This window comes from Panthera tigris, chromosome A1, assembly GCF_018350195.1.
Source record: "Panthera tigris isolate Pti1 chromosome A1, P.tigris_Pti1_mat1.1, whole genome shotgun sequence".
In the NCBI taxonomy this organism is placed as follows: Eukaryota; Metazoa; Chordata; class Mammalia; order Carnivora; family Felidae; genus Panthera; species Panthera tigris.
This window is the reverse complement of record NC_056660.1, coordinates 237,534,478-237,550,403: the sequence shown is the minus strand read 5'-3', so window position 1 is coordinate 237,550,403 and position 15,926 is coordinate 237,534,478. Positions and strand designations below refer to the sequence as shown.

At 63.6% G+C, this 15,926-nt stretch overlaps 1 protein-coding gene across 2 annotated transcripts in view; it reads right to left on the bottom strand.

Annotated features, from left to right (window-relative positions):
* The window catches only part of SLC12A7 (solute carrier family 12 member 7), a 54,427-nt gene that overhangs the window by 31,428 nt on the left and 7,073 nt on the right, over window positions 1-15,926 (bottom strand). The window contains exon 1 of one of the 2 annotated variants that reach the window (XM_042998090.1): window positions 6,156-6,363. The exons of the other annotated variant lie outside the window; for it this stretch is intronic. Coding sequence (XP_042854024.1) covers window positions 6,156-6,285 — 130 coding nt within the window. The 5' untranslated portion in view covers window positions 6,286-6,363. Of the gene's footprint in view, window positions 1-6,155; window positions 6,364-15,926 lie in introns of those variants that run through there. 2 annotated transcript variants of the gene reach the window in all.

Genomic DNA, 15,926 nt, shown 5'->3' with positions numbered 1-15,926 from the left:
CTCCTTTTCACAAAAGGAGAGACGTTAAGCCTCTGTGCTGTCTCCGCCCACAGCACTGCCCTAGAGCCCCCCAGAAGGGAGCCCAGGCCTGCGCGGGTCTGTCCCCAGCAGGTGCCCACACCTAGCTGCCCCGACCGCCAAGGCCCAAACTCCCACCGCCGGGGAGACCGGCTCACGTGTTCCCGGGTGCCACAACCCCGCAGGCCTGCTGGGTCCTTGTCCAAGGCTCCCCCACCTGCCCCCCGGCAGCGGGCCTTCCTCTGGCCCCGCCGAGGGCAGAGCTGGAGACGAGGGCAGAGCTGGAGACGCCCGCCTGCCCGGCACAGCTGTTGGCTACGGCGACACACCGCAGGGGGCGCTCGGCCAGCGCGCCTGCCCTTGGGCGGTGGTAACACCTAACAACACGCTCTGCCCTGCGGGCTCACGGCTGCAGCGCCCGACCCGGCTCGCAAAACGCACACCCCACTGTGGGTGACAGCGGCAGACCCCGGGCCAGGGTCCCCACAATCACAATCAACCGAACGCCAGCTGCCCCAGCTGTGCAGGGATGAGGAACGGCCTTCTGCGGCGGCCCCCACAGACAGCAGCCCTGGGAAGGTGTCCCTGGCCCAAGGTCACCGGTCCTCCGACGCAGGAGCCCGGGCCCGCCCGGGAGTCACCCAGTCATGCGCCCTGACAGAGGGTTCTGCGGTGGGCAGTCCCCCCCGCCACTCACCCGCAGGATCCCACCGAGCACGAGAACCTCGGGCCCACTCCGGCCGCCCCTGTGGGGCACCTAACGCCCCGAGAACTCCATCCACACCCCCCAGGGACACAGGGTAAGCAGGGAACACTTGAGGCCATTTCCTTGAAAGAAATACCCCAAAACTCACTTGAGCCTTAACCTCTGAGGGTGGGCAATGCCCTGTGGCCCCCAGCCCCTCAGCAAGGTGAGTAGGGGGCCCCACAATCTCCGACTGTGCCCACAACACCAACAACGCACAGGCCCCACGGAGCACCCCCAGCAGCGAGAGGCAGGTGACGGTGTCCGAGGACGGCCAGCACAGCAGCCTCTCCACCTCTAAGCCCTGCAGCCGCCAGAGTCGGCTCCTTCCTGCTCACAGGCACGAGAGGCTGGCCTCTCAGTCCGTGCAGAGCCCACATACCCCATGCCCCCCCAGCCACCACCCCCTGCACTGGGCAGCAAGGCTCCACGCCGGCCGGCCCATCCACGGAATTCCCCTGGGTCATCTCAGTGTCCCGTGGCTTCAAACTCTGACTCATCGCGCCTCCCTGTCTGGGGCCAGGCTCACCCCGGAGGCCACTGCTTTTCACACACACCCGGGGGGAGGGCGGCATTCCAGGGGGGCCACCGATCACCCACAGACAGCCTGACCCCTGCTGGTCCAGCACACGGATACGGGCACAGCCACAGACCCAAGTGCCCGCGTCACCAGGGAAGGCCAAGTGAGCAGAGGGTCCGGTCCGTCTGTGGGGTCAGCCACAGCCCACCTGGCGAACGGTGACTGGGTCGGGGGTTCACTAGGACTCCCCCACCCCCACGGGGAGGCTACAGCTCAGAGATGCCCCCCAGTCAGGACAGCCACACAGCCAGGGACATCAGAACCAGAACAGGCCGGTCTCCGCATGGAGAGGCCTAGCCTGCCCCCTGGCCACTCTCCCCCTGGCACCACCATCCCGGCACCCAAGCGTCCCCTTCCACGAGGCCATGCGGACACCTGGCACCACAGGGCACTCCACTGTCCCCAGTGTACCTCAAATCATGTGCTGGCCCCGCAGCCTCCACGTCCCCAGCAGCAGGACACACGCTGATCCGAACGCTGACACACCCAAGGCCACAATGGACACCAGCCGTGGCGGACGCTCCAGTCTTCACAGAACTGCCCTGCGGGCCCTGTAACTGCGCAGCCCCGTGGGGAGCGGCCGCAAGAGGCAGACCCTCACAGGCGCCCCTTGTGCCAAACTCACGGCAGCCACCCCCCCAAGCAGCTACCACGGCCAATGGTGTCCACAGCTCAGATGCCCATCCCAGCATAGCAGCATCACACTGAGAATGTCTAGGGAACTTTCTAGAACAACACACTCAGGGATCTATGCGGCAAGTTTCCTCATAGTGGTCATGGGAACAGATCTCACATCAGAGGCACAGACGTGTCTCACCACCACTTCCTCAGCCCGGGTGGCAACAGACATCCCCTGAATGACACCCCAGCCACGTCACTGGGCTGAGAGGGCAAGAACAGATGCCCTGACACCCCAACACCACGTGACCACCAAGCCCCTGTGCCTGCCTCCCCGTGCGTGCACACACATGCACGCGGATACACAGCCCACGTGCGCGCGCACACGAGCCCAGCAGGGGACCTAGTCGAGCCAAGGGCCTCCCCCAGGAAGACCGTCTGGGAGCCCAACAGGCGCACAGAGACGTGGGAACACGCCCCACGCGTGCTTCCTTCCACCTTGCCGCTTCCCCACCGGAAACCGAGTCTGGGCACACACGCACGTGTGGTAGCCCCCTCCCCCACCCGCCGTCTAGTATCACGACGTCTCCCTAAACGACACAATGAGACACAATGACCGCTGATAGCCGTTTCCAAGACGGTGCTGGGAGCTTGCGCCAGCCACGGACTCTCTGCCAACGGGACGGCGGGCCGCCTCCCTCCCTTCCTGAAACCCCGTGTCCTCGCCCAGCAGAACCGAACCCGGAAGCCGCCGTCCTGGCCGCTCTCCAGAACCACACAGCTCACTGAACCCTTGCCCCCACCCCAGGCGAGCTTGACCACTCCGGCAGCGGCGACCCCCCACCCCAGGCAGCAGCCACCCGCGGCGCCGAGAGAGAAGTCGCCTGAGGTCCAGGGCCGTGGCTTCGGAGTGCTGCCCGCTGCCCTGGCTGCCGCGCCCAGGGAAGCAGAGCCCCCTTCAGAGGGCCGGGAGGAGACCCTTGGGTGCCCCCAGGAGCTGAGCTGCAGAGCAGAAGTCACAGACAGGAATCCAAAAAGGGGAACAGTGACGGGGTGAGGACGAGGCTGGGGTCAGAGCCCTGGGGGAGTGAGGAACAGGAGTCTCAGCCAGGGACGGGGACATAGGGCTACCGGCCGGGTCCACCCTCCAAGGGCTGAGCCCACCGACCTCCGTGGGGGCCCAGGGCCTGCGGCCATGCCTCACTTGCACACCTGCCAGCTCCAGAGCCCCCACAGGGCCTGGAGGGGGCTCCACCCAGGCCCAACACTCAGGAAGGTTCCCAGAAGTCCCTAAAGACCCCACACTTGGAAGTCAGGAAAGAAGCATCCGCACTCCCCACCACCTCCCTCCCGGAAGATACTTCCACCAAGAAACACAACACCAAAGGACGGAACTAACCCATCCTTTCCGCCTGCGATCTCCAATCACGAGAAAATGCAGGACATTAAAGGTCCTCTAGAAGGCTCGGCTCCCCACCCCCGCCCCCCAGGCAAGACAAAGCTGTCATCCAGAACACGCCCCTACCTCCCCCGGAAGCAGGTAGGGAGGCAAGGAGGGTTCCCGGCCGGTGCTGACCCTGGCCTCCCCCTGCCCAGGCCTGCATTAAGCACCACCCGGGTGAAGGGCCATGTCTTCCTGGCTCTAAAGCACCAGCCACAGGCCCACCAGCCGGGCAGCTAAGGTCAGTGCTGGCGTCCTCCAGCCTCCATGCCGAAGGCCGGCAGCAGTGGGGGCCTCCACGGCCACAAGATAGGCCCCAGCTTCGCGACGCATCTGCCTGGTGTGCGTGGAGCTGCGGCAGGCCGATGGCGTAAAGGCTCCATCCAGCTCAGGACCGCGGCTGACGCAGGGAACACCCGACAGTCCCGCCGAGCTCTGCCAGGCCAGGTGGGCCTATGAGCGGAGCAGTACTCCTCCCTGACTCCCACCCGCTCTCAGCACACCCTGGCCCCTGACCCCCAGCTGGGGTCTCAAGCCTCCTATTTCCAGACAGCCCCGGGCTTCCAAAAACACCCCAGAAGGGCCCCCTCAGTGTTGCTTCGCCACCACCACCGGGAGGCCCACCCAGAAAGCCAGGAGATTCCCCAGGGGATCGGCCAGTCAGAAGCACCAGCGGTCCTGGGATGGAGCCAGGCTTGGCCACTGGCGGGGATCTCAGCCCTCAGGAGAGGCTCCTGCCGGGCCTTCCCAGCTCGCAAAGGACTTTTCCTCCACCAGAGTGACCGTCACGCTGGCCACACGACACAGTGCCAGTCACACGGCACCCTGAGCACCAAATGGGCTCTGAAAGCTCACGTGCAACATCAGAGTCCAGCCTAGCAGAGCCCCCTCCCCGAGCACGGTGACCACGCGGGGGGCTCCACCCTGTCTCTTCCTGAGGGAAGATGAAGAACGGAGAACACACAACTCAAAGACCCGGCTGACTTCTGCGCTGGCTCGGCTGAGCGAGAGCACGGCCCGGGGACCGAGGCTTCGTCACCAGGCAAGCACGCGGCCCACGCCTGGCATCTGCCTGAGCTCCCGACATTCAGCTCCCACAGGCCGTGAGGTTCCTGAGGAGCCCGGGACAGAACTGAAGGGGTCAGAGGATGAGACAGTGGGCGGGGGCTCGGACCCCGGCCGCCCACCAGCCCAGCTGGGCAAGAGGCCCAGCTCTCCAGGCAGCGGCAGCGCCCAGCCCTCGGGCCCTCGGCAGGAGGAAATGGGCAGGAAGAAAATCACCCCAACTTCAAAACAAGATGCACTCCAAGTCTGGAAAGATAGGACTGCAGTCGCCGGAGAAGGGGCCGGCTGACGGGAAGCGGGACACCCAGGCGAGGCAGGAGAGGCTCCTCTGGGAACACGATGCACTTGATGTGGCCTCTGTAACACAGCGCACCCAGGAAGACCACGCAGGAGCACCCTCAGAACCACGGAGGGCCGGGCACCCAGACTGCCTTCACAGGCCACCCGCTTTCAAGCCCTCGAGCCAGGCAGGGGCAGTGACCAGCCCCAGACCCCCGCAGGCAGACAAGGACACGGAGGAACAGGCCAATGAGGACAGCGCCTTCCCCGGGGCACCTGACACTGGTTGCTCTCAGGAGGTGCCTGACCTAACCAGCCAGGGTAGACGCCCCCAGCGGTCTGAGGCCCTCTTTCCTTAACCCCTGGAGCAGGGAGCCTCTGCCCAACCGCAGAGGAGTGAGACCTGGGGCTGTGGGCTGTCCTCTGACGACCCCCAATTCTAGAGGGCAGCTACTGAGGGTGACCCGTTCATCAGCCACAGAGAACCCGGGGTCTGAAGACTGCAGGACAGAGGGAGCAGGCCTGGGGGATCCGGGATCCCCGGGAACCCCCCCCCCCCCAGAGAAAGTGAAAGCGCTAGACGTCTCCTGATTCCGGAAACAAAGAGAGTGAGGAGGACCCTCGCCGGCCAGCGCCAGGCTCTGCAGGATGGGGCGGCCCCTCCCCCAGCCCGTGGGAACCTGCCGACCTTCCTGCCGACGACCCCAGAGAGCGGGTTTGTCGGCGGCCAGGCGAGGCGGCGCCCAAAGCTGGGCTCCCAGCCGGGGCTTATCTGGCCGGAGCCCTTTGCCCCAGCGCGCAAGGGCAGAGCAAAGGCAACAGAAAGGAAGCAGGAAGGCACTGGGGCGGCCCCAACCCCGCGGCCCTACCGGGACTGCGGGACCGGGGGCTGGGGGTTCTCAGGCAGGGCGAGGCCCCTCCCCGTTTCCATAGCTACACTGGGCGTCCCACACCTCCTCCCGTCCCACCGAGAGTGCGAGAAAGAAGGTGCTTCCTGTGTCCCCGTGGGGCTGGGACACGCAGGGGGCAGCAAAGCGGAGCCCACAGTCCTGGGAGCATAGGCGCAGCAGGGGCCCTGAGCCCCGGGGACAGGCTTGGCGAGGGGGCTCTGCAGGCAGGGGGGGTGCGGGGGCAGGGGTGGGGGGTAAGGGGGGGTTCGTGAGAGGTGAGACCAGGGGGAGAGAGGGACCGTGGGGAAGGGGAGCCTCCGAGGGAAGGAGTTGGGGAGAGTGGGTGGAAGGCAGCCCCGCACCCCTTCCTCGAGGAGGCCGGCCTCCCCGCGTCCCCGCTCCCGGCCCCTCCCGGCTCGCCCTTCGCCCCCTCCGGGGCTGCCTCTCCTCCCGGCCGCCCCCGGGCCCCGCGCAGCCCGGCTCCGCCTTTGTCCCGCGGGCAGGTGCGGCCGCGCTCACCCGGGCTCTGGCAGTCGGGCTCGCCCTCGGGGGGCCCCGGCGCCTCGGTCCCCTCGGTCCCCTGGGCCGCCGCGTCCTGGCAGCCGTCCGCCCGCGCCTCCACGGGCACCACGGTGAAGTTGGTGGGCATGGCGCTCCGACTCCGGCTCGGGCCCGCGCTCCGCCGACGCGCCGCGGGACTTGGGAGCAGGGGCGGGGTCCGCGCCGGCCGCCCCCGCCCCCCGGCCCGGCTCGCCCCGCCCCCTGGCCACGTGACCTCACCTGCCGTCCCCCTAGGCCTCCGGAAAAGTTTCCGCGCAGCGGGGCGGGGCGGAGCGGGGCGGGGCGCCTTCCGCAGAGGTCCCCTCCCCCAGCCTGCGCTCGGGGACGGCCCGCGCCCCCGGGGTCGCGCCTCCCCCAGCGGGTGACAATCCGCTCCTGCACTGTCACCCTGCCCGGAGGGGGCCCTTGCCCGCACTAGCCTCCAAGCCGCCGCGTTCCCTGGAGGCCTCCGCCCGCAAGGTCCTCCCACACGCAGTCTGGCCCTCTCGAGGACAGAGCATTACCCCCCACCCGCTCACCACACCGTGTGCGGATCTGGTCTCCCCCTTCCCTCCTCCTTGCCTGGCTCAGGAGCACCCACAACCTTAAGGAGCCATGCCTGGCATAGGGTGGGGGGCAGAGGCTGCTGTTGGGGCTCAGTCCTCGACGGACAGAACCCAGACACAAGTTACCGAAGCTCTGAGACAGGTCCAGGCCCACAGAGGACCCCAGGCCTTGCCTTTCCCGGCCTCCACCCTGGGGAGCCTTCCTTTTCCTTCATCTGGGCCCTGCAGCCAGGGAAGGAAGGCCAGGCACAGCCCTGGGAAGCACCGGCCCCCTATCTTCCAGCCCCTGGTGCGCTCATTAACAAAGGACACGGGAAAAGTAGAGAACAGAACGTCCACCAAAAGGAAAGTGAGTTATGGCATCTGGTGCAGGGACCCACCCCAAAACACGTCTACTATTTCACCATACACACCATAACAGGATAACCAGAGTGGTCTGATCAGGTTTGAAAAGTGCGAGAATGTTCCGATAGGCCTAAAAAAATGGCAGCTGGGAGGTCCTGAGGATTACAAAGTTCTGCATTTTCTCTTCCTTTTTTCATATTAACAACCGAACAATATAAAAACAAATTCAGAAAATCCATTTCCAATGAAAGACAGAAAAAAGAAGACAGTAGGGTGGCCCAACTCCCCTCCCTCCCCCAGCTCTGGGGAGGGTCCCCTTCGCCCCACCCCCCACCCAGTGTGAGCACTAGCTTTCTGCAGCTGGCCTGGGCCGGCAGGGGACCAGGACTGTACCTTGTCTGTCCTCACACCCTGCCTCCCACAAAGGAGAGACAGGGGTCCCCCAGAGAGGTCTGAGTGTCGGGTGGAAGGCATTGGGTGGCTTCAGCTGCCTTCCCGGGGCAGCAGCCAGAAAGGTGGGGAAAAGGCCACCCACCCAAAATATAGACGGGTTCCAGGTGTCCTTCTCAGAGAAGGGCCAGCTTCATTGAACGGTGCAGGCATCGCTCAGCAAAACTAGAGTGTGGTGCTGAAGGGTAGGGGTGCGGGAACAGAGGCACCTTGCCCGGAGGTGCTGGGCAGGTCAGTGACCAGGCCTCTCCAAACTCAAGTTATTGTCCCGGGGTGGGGGGAGCTTGCAAGGGCAAGGGGACTGCCAGCCCCCTTCCACCCTAGTGGTCTGCGGCCAGGGCCAGGTGACCACAGGAGCTCTTTAGTGGGGCCAACACCTTCACAGGTGAGGGAACTGAGGTCCAGAGGTTAAGGGCCACTCACAGGGAGCTGGGGGACTGGCAGAGGACTCTCTCCTCCCTTCTTTTTCAGAGGCTGTGGCTGACCCTCCAACTTTCCAGGCTCAAGATTTCAGCTCGTCTTGGCGGCCCGGGAGCTCGCTGTCCAGGAACCACCAAGGAGGGTGTGAGAGGGATGGGGCGTCGGCTGCCCTGGGTCCAGGGAAGAGGCCAGCTCTGGGAGGCCCGGGACCACCTCGGGCAGGAAGTCAGCGCCTTGAGGCCGGGAGGGCCTGGCACCCACCCAGGTGCACACCCCAGGGGCCTGGGGCCAGTCCTGAGGAAAAGGGAGCAGGTGTCCCACACTGCTGCTGGGACTGAGGGCCAAGGGGGAGGGGAAATAAGGAGGAAGTGGGGTGAGCAGAAAGGACCAGAAAGGCTCCAGGAGCAGGGGAGGGGAGGGAGACCCCTTTACCTAAAGCCAAAGTTACTTGGTCAGAACAAGTGTGGCAAGCTGTCCCTGGCAGGGTGGGATGTGAGGGCAGAGGGGGGACAGAAGCCCTGGAGGGGAGAGGCCACTTCTGGAGCCCTCACCGCTCTGTAGCACCAGGACCCTCGGGGCTGGTGGGACGGGGAGAATTCTGTCTGAGGGGACCACCCACGGCCAGGATGGGCCCTGCAGACCCCAAGTCTGGCCCTCAGGCTGTGGCTCCGAAAGAGGGCAGCAGTCAGGGGCGGTGGACTCCCAGACAGTGCCACAGTGGCAGCCTGGACCCTGTGTCTGGCCCCCTCCGCCCCAGGCTCACACCGACTCCCCCAGGCTCCTCCCTGTGACCCTGAGTCTGGCCCCTCTGGGCGGCTCCCTGCTCAGAAGCCCTGCGGCCTGCCCTGGGGACACCTGTCCCTCTCAAGGAGGGAGGGGCAAGCTTTCCAAGTTCTGCAAAACAATGGCCTGACTCCTCAAACACGTCACTGTCACCTGAGGACACGGGAACAAGAAGGTAGGAGTCGCCAGGTGGAAGGGCCCACGGAGGGAGAGGACTCACGGGCTTGTCGGGGGGTGTGAGCACTCTGACGACTGTGGCACTTTTCTGTAGCTTGGAAAGCTTTCAAAATAATTTTGTAGCTCTAAGTGACAAATGGCCGTATCTTAAAAACGCTGTCCTCTCCACAGCCTCCAATGCCCCCTGGAGGGTAATCTGATGGCCACTGCCACCTGACTGGCTGTACCGCCCCACCCTGCCCCCACCCTGCGGGCGGATCCCGGTGGGAGGCGGTGCGGAAGGAGCGTCTGCAGGGCGGAATCTGGAGCCAGGAAGGTGGTATCCCCACCTCCAGAGCCCCCCGGAAACCCTGCTGGGGCTTCATTTTGTTTTTGTGAGATGCAAGTAACATTGCAAGAGTGTGGGAGGTAGAAAGCCTGTAGGACTTGAGCCCTAAATGGGGTTTACAGTCCTTTAACGAGAAGATTCCACCCCAGTCCACCCCCCAGGGGCCCCACCGTCCCCTGCCCTGCGGACACACCCAGGCTCGGTCCTCTGTCCTCGTGCACAGGTTTCCTGTGCCCCCGTCCCACCCCTCGGTCAGGACACCCGTGACCAAAGAACAAAGGAAGGCCTCCCACTTTCTTTAGAGCTTCGGACGGCAAAACACCGCTTTGCCGTCACACCTTGTTCTGGTTCCACAAGTAACTTCTTTCCACATAAATCTTGGTGGAAACTCGAGAAGCTCACTGCAACACCCTCGGGGTCTGAGAACATGAGATGCTGGCCCTGATTGCCTTCTCCCCAAAGCCCTCCCGGGGACCAACGTGGGGCGCCTTCACCGGCAGGCCTGCGCCAGCACAGGCGGGGCCCTCCTGCCTGCCCAGACCCCCGAGGGCCCTCGGCTCCGAGGAAACACCGGGACAGGCACGCATTCCTGCTCAGCAACGCAGGTCCATCAAACCCCCTTCAGAAATGTCAGAGGCCACATAGCCTCAGTGTGACCTCTCTGGCCGTTCCTGCCCGGCTCACCCAGACCAGTGTCCTGGGGCCCAGGCAGGCCGGCAACCTGGCCTCAGCCCCTCCCGCGGGAGCCGGTGTCACGGGCGGTAGTGAGGGGCAGTGGAAACTGCCAGGGCAACGGGGCCTTGTGCCTGGACCTCACCTACCCACCCCGGGCCTGCTCCCGGGCCTCCCACGGTCCCGACCCCGGCCTCGGTCTGGGCACAGCAGGTTCCATCCCTCTCTGGAGCCTGTTGAGTGTGCCCTGTGCCTCTGGACTTCCCCAGGGGAGTTCCAGGGGATGGGGCGGGGGGTGGAGAGTGGGGGGAACAGGAGCATCCAGCTTTGGGCCTTGGGGCCCCTGACCTCCCCTCAGGCCCAGATACCCTGTTGTCCCCCTGAGGTCCACATGCAGGCTGTTCCCAGCCACTGGTCCCCCTCACAGCCATCACATGGGACTCCCAGGTTGTGGTGTGTGTTACTGATGTCACCTTGGGACCTTTTTGCTGATGGTGCTGGCCAGGTTCCACCCCCAGGCCCCCATTGAGCTCCCCAGGCAGGCTCACAGGACACCCCCTATGGCTCCCACCCCAGGCTGGGCCTGGGTGTGAGGTGACACCATCAAGGAGGCCCCAAGCTTGCAGGAGCACAGTCTATGGTCAGGGGCCATGAAACAGATTGACGTTAAAATGGTGGCCATGGGATTCCCTTGCGGCCTCGAAGGCACCGTTCCGGAAAGAAAAGCTGCCTAACTCTTCTCCCTTACCATCAGGCACTTCTGCTCGTCGATGGGCTCCCTTCAGAGTGAGAGGTGGACCCCCGGGGTGCCAGGACCACGGTCGTCCACGCAGCCAGCCCAGGCCTGTGTCGGAGTCTGTGAGGACAGCCCCACGGATCAGTAAGGAGAGACCGGCGCCTCATCAGGGGGCCGCCTGTGCTGCACACGGGGCGTGGGAAGCGTGTGGCCACTTCGGAACCCCCCCCCCACACACACACACACACACTGGCCAGGAGCCCCCGGTCCCTCTCCCCACAGAGACACACACTCGGATGCTCAGAGCGGCGCGGTCTTCGCGAGCCAGGCCGGAGATGAGCCACAAGCCCAGCAACACCACGGGCAGACGGACGGGAGGGTCCGAGCTGTGCAAATGCGTGCTGGCGCAGAGCTCAGTGACAGCTCGTGCAGGCAGGGCCAGGCGCCAGGACGGTGGCCCCGGGCACACCACTGGGCTCAGCGGTGGGTCCCGTGTGTGACCTTACTGGGGGGAGAAAGCGTAGCTCAGAGCCACCTCTGACGCAGAGGTGGGCTCAGCCCGATGCCCTGGGACGGAGCTCAGCTCCACGAGAGGGGGCAGCAAGCCCGAGGCCCCAGGTGCACCTCCCCCTGCCCCGAGTCGCTTGTGTCCCTGGCAGTGGGCCACCCGGGGCGGCGTCTCCCACGTCCTTCTGTGGGCGAGCGCCAGTGAGAACTGTCCATCACATCACAAAGAACTCCGTCTGGTGCACCTGTCCCGGCGGGAGGTCCCAGGTGGGTGGTCTGTCAGCCCCGTGGGTCTCATGAGTCCAAGCCCTGGGGCAGGAAATGTCCCAAAGCTCCCTTGGCGGGCGCACCTCAAGGCCTTTATCTGTGCTATGCCAACTACTCACAGGGAAAGAAGACAACCATCTATAGGAACGGCAATGATGCCCGTTCTGTGGGCCCCGGAGAGGCCGAGTGGATGCCAGATGTCACACAGCACAGCGGGGGGCTGGGACAGCAGGCAGCTCCGAGAGTCCACAGACCCCGGGCGGGGGGTGGAGACTGGAGCTGCCCTTCCGGGGACCCGAGCCCACTGCCCACCCACACCGCGCCCAGGCCCTGAAGGCAGAGCCCTGGACACAGGGCCACGGGCCACCCTCAGTAGCTGGCACGGGCTCTCCCAGGAAAGGGCAGCTGTGTGCACACCCGGCCTGGAAAGGGACTCTGGCCCAGCGTCCTGTGGTGCCCCCCCCCCCAACACCGGGCGGTGGTGTCCGGACAAGCTGTGCAACGGTAGGGGTCACGTGGCCCCCAAGGAAGGTGAGCTCCTTTGCTGACCAGTTCCTCTAAGAGTTCAACAGTCCATCACCGAGCATCACCGTGCCAGGCACCGCGGCCGTCCCTGGACACATAAAGTGGGGGCCAGTGGGTCCCCACATCCCAGGCTCCATCTGGTGTAGGAGGCAAGGTCTCCAGGCCTCAAGGAGGAAGGTAGACTGTGCACAGTGCTGGTGCGGGGGGGGGGGGGGAGCGGGGAGGCACTTGGGAGAAGGAGACCCCGGCTACGGGCAGGTGCAGGGGTGCAGAGGCAGGGAGGTGGGTGGACAGAACACACCAGGTCCAAGAAGACGTCGGCCTTCCTCCAGGGCCAGCGTCTGCTCAAGGGTCTTGGCTGGTCATCCAGGTTCTCTCCCTGGACCCTCGTCCCTGGGGAGGCGGAGTATGACCTCGACACCGCGAGGCCGTAGGGGCCTGCCCGGGCCAGCGGCCAAACACTAACCAGACCCCTGCCGCCCCCACCCCAGCCCTTGCTCATTTGCTGTCCCTTCTTTGGAGGAGTGACCCCTCCAAAGTGACAAACTGCCCAGGTCACCCCAGGTGGCCCTGCACAGGGGCCACCGTCTTGGAGACTGCTTTCCCACGGCAGCTGAACCCCCAGGCCCACGGTGGTGGCACCCTGCCTCTGCGAGCTCACCCCTCCTGAGGGTCCTGAGACGTCGTGGGGACGGCCAAGGCTGGCCACCACGGCCTGTGGCTATTGTTCATGGGAGCCTGCGGTGACCCGCGCTGTCCCCAAGTCCCGTGGGGCTGGTCACTGGGTCATCCTAGAGTCCACGTGACCAGACCAGCATCCCCTCTGAGGACGGGACCCCCACTCAGGACCATGCTAGGGCCTGGGTGACTGTTTTCGGGAGGGAGGCAACTTGAAAAGCCGCTAAACATCGGGGTCTCACACAATGTAGTCAGTGGGGGTGAAGACCCCAGCTTGGGGGCTGTCACAGCGACCCAGTGCCACGCTGTGACCGTGTGTGGGCATGTAGCCCTGTGGACGTGGCTGCCGTGAATCCTGCCACCACATGGGCTTCCCTGCCTCCTTCAGCCAACCTCACATCTGGACAAAAACGTCTGCATTTTGACTTTTCTTCCCCTTTCTGAAAAATGGGTTCTGTTTAATTGTGGCAAAATACACAGAATAATAAATTGGCCGTTTTAACCATATTTAACTGTGGTTCAGGGGCTTTAAGTACACTCACGAGTGTTAACACAGTCAAACAAGGAGGCCGCCGGATGGGTGCTCTGATGCGCAGAGAACGGGGCCTGAGAACAGCCAGGCAGGCAGCCTCACAAATAAGCTGGCCACGTGCCCTATGACCCATCAGGTCACCTCCTGGCTTTGTGTCCCGTACAAACCCCTCCCACACTCCTGATGGGGAAGCTCCAGATAAACTCTGGGGAAAAAAAAAAAAAAAAAAACCTGTAAGGTGTCTCAGTTTACCTTTTAACATATTGTTGTGCAACCGTCACCATCATCCGCCCCCAGGACTCTTTCCATCTTGCAGGACTGAAGCTCTGTCCCCATGAAACGCTGACCCCGGACCCCAAGCCCCCAGTCCCTGGAGGCCATGTCCCCCTTTCTGACTCTACGTATGATTTACACAGGGGAGTCACGTGCGATACGTCCCGTGTGACCAGCCAATTCCACGGAGCACAAGGTCCTCAAGGTCCATCCATGCCGTGGCAGGTGGCACGGTATCCTGCTTTCTTAAGGCTCACCACTGTTCCGCTGTACGGATGGGCCACGTCGTGTGTCCAGGCTGACCACTGTTCCACTACACGGATGGACCACATCGTTTGTGTCCATCCGTCTGTCGACGGACACGGGGGCTGGTTCCACCTTTTGGCTACTGTAAATAATGTGTTTCGCTAAGTGACGTCCCCTGTATGGAGGTGGGGCGATTTCCAGGCAACGTGTCTAAGTAAGAAAGAAAAGCATCGGGATTATGTTCCTGTTTTTGTGAGGAATCGGGCGCCCACGCCAGCCTTCTGGGAGGAGGCGGGAGGCGTCTCCCTGGGCCCACAGGAAGGGGACGCTCCCCATACCTTCTAGCTTGCAGTGTGAGCCAGCCCTGCTGAGACAAAAATACTTCACAATCATTTAAATTAAACAAGCTGCTGCTGGCCGAGATAAGCAGGTCACAGTCAGGCGCCCAGGGCGGTGATTTCGATCCTATTATTATCCACAGCACTGATAAGGTGACCAACGGCCTCTCTCAAGGTCACACCTATCATCCCGGGAAGGTGGGGAGCCGCGCAGGGTTTTGGACTCTCTCTGGGGGCGGGCTGGGGGCCTGCGCAGACGCCAGCCCCGAGGAGGGGAGACGGGCTCTGGCCGGGTCCTGGACGTCTGGGTGGTAACAGCGCCAGCCGCCCTGCCCCTGGAGGCAGACAGACACCCGAGGATCCAGGCAGGAGGACCCTCCGAGAAATGCATAAGGCCTCCCGCCAGCCCTCCCCCTGCACCGCCCCGGGGGCGGCCGCACAGCAAGGCCACCAGGCCGGACACACGGGGAGCGCCGGCCCCCCGCCACGGGCTGAGATCTCCTCACCAGCGCGGCCCGTGTGCGTGTCTGGGGGCCGTGGGCCCCGAGGGGCAGCCGGGGGCGAGGGCACACAGAGACCCAGCCGCGCTCTGCCTGCCGGACGGTTTCCAACCGGCTGAGCCGTCGCCTCAAGCTCGAAACTGCCAATTTTGCGTGGCAGCCTGAACCCAAATTCACCTTTTTCTGGACTTTCTTCTATTCCGTTAGGGGGAGAAAAGGGGCAGTGTGCTTGAGCCACAGTTTCTGAGTGAGATAACTATCTCTGGGTTTAAGTGCCTCGTTCAAACATTAAAGTTTTGGCTTGAATCACACGAGAGCTGACAGAGAAAGTGCGAAGCCTCCCCGCCATCTACAGAGAAATACTTTTTGTGTAAATGCCACACGTCATTAATTTCTATTTTCTCGGGGCAATGAGTCAAAAATACATTTAAGAAAAAAAAAAAAAAAGCTTTGATCACGGCTGGAGCACAGCAAGGTCGCTCGGGCCTTATAGCTCAAAACCTCGAAGGTGACCGGCAAGGTCCTCTCAGAGACAAGCGTCACAGCCCGAAAACATGTCAAAGTGTGATGAGCGCCGAGAAAATAAATGGAAAGCAGGTTGACTAAGACCGCGTGGCTGCCACTTCCTGCTCCCGGGAGGGAGGACACACACACTACAGAAGCAGAACCAGAGAGCGTCTGCCACGTCGGCTTCCGCGGGCGCCACAGACCACGGGACGGAGGCCACAGCTGGCCACCTCGCCGTCCACGCCAGCAAATACAGTCATGCAAAACGAGGGAAGACAATGACATTCCCAGGAAACAACACCCGAGAAAATTCCTCCCAAGCTGAAGGCAGGCGGTTCCGGACAGCAGCACGGAGATTTGCAGTAACCGGGGAGGAGGTGGGAGGTGGGTCAGGACGCACACGGTGCCGGCGACACGGCGTGGCGGCAAACGCACGAGACGTGAAGTCCGTCTACTGAATTCAACTGCTCAGGAGCACGGGCCCCACAGGTGAGAGGTGACCGTGTGAACACCCACCCCAACAAGCCAGGCACAGCCACGAGAGTCGCAGGAAGCCGCTGGAGGAAACGGAATAATGAAAATACACGTTTAATACCAGAGAAGGCAAGAAGAGAGGATCCCGCACTGGCTCACCGGGTGAACGCACCACTGATGAGCCCTTCTTTTTAAAAAATATTTAGAAGTTTTTGTTCCTTATTTTTGAGAGAGAGAGAGTCACAGAGTGTGAGCGGGGGAGGGGCAGAGAGAGAGGGAGACACAGAATCCGAAGCGGGCTCCGGGCTCTGCAGAGCCTGATGCGAGGCTCAAGCGCATGAACTGAGAGATCATGACCTGAGCCGCAGTCGGACGCTCGACCCACTGAGCCACCCAGACGCCTTGCCACAAGCCCTTCTGAGGACA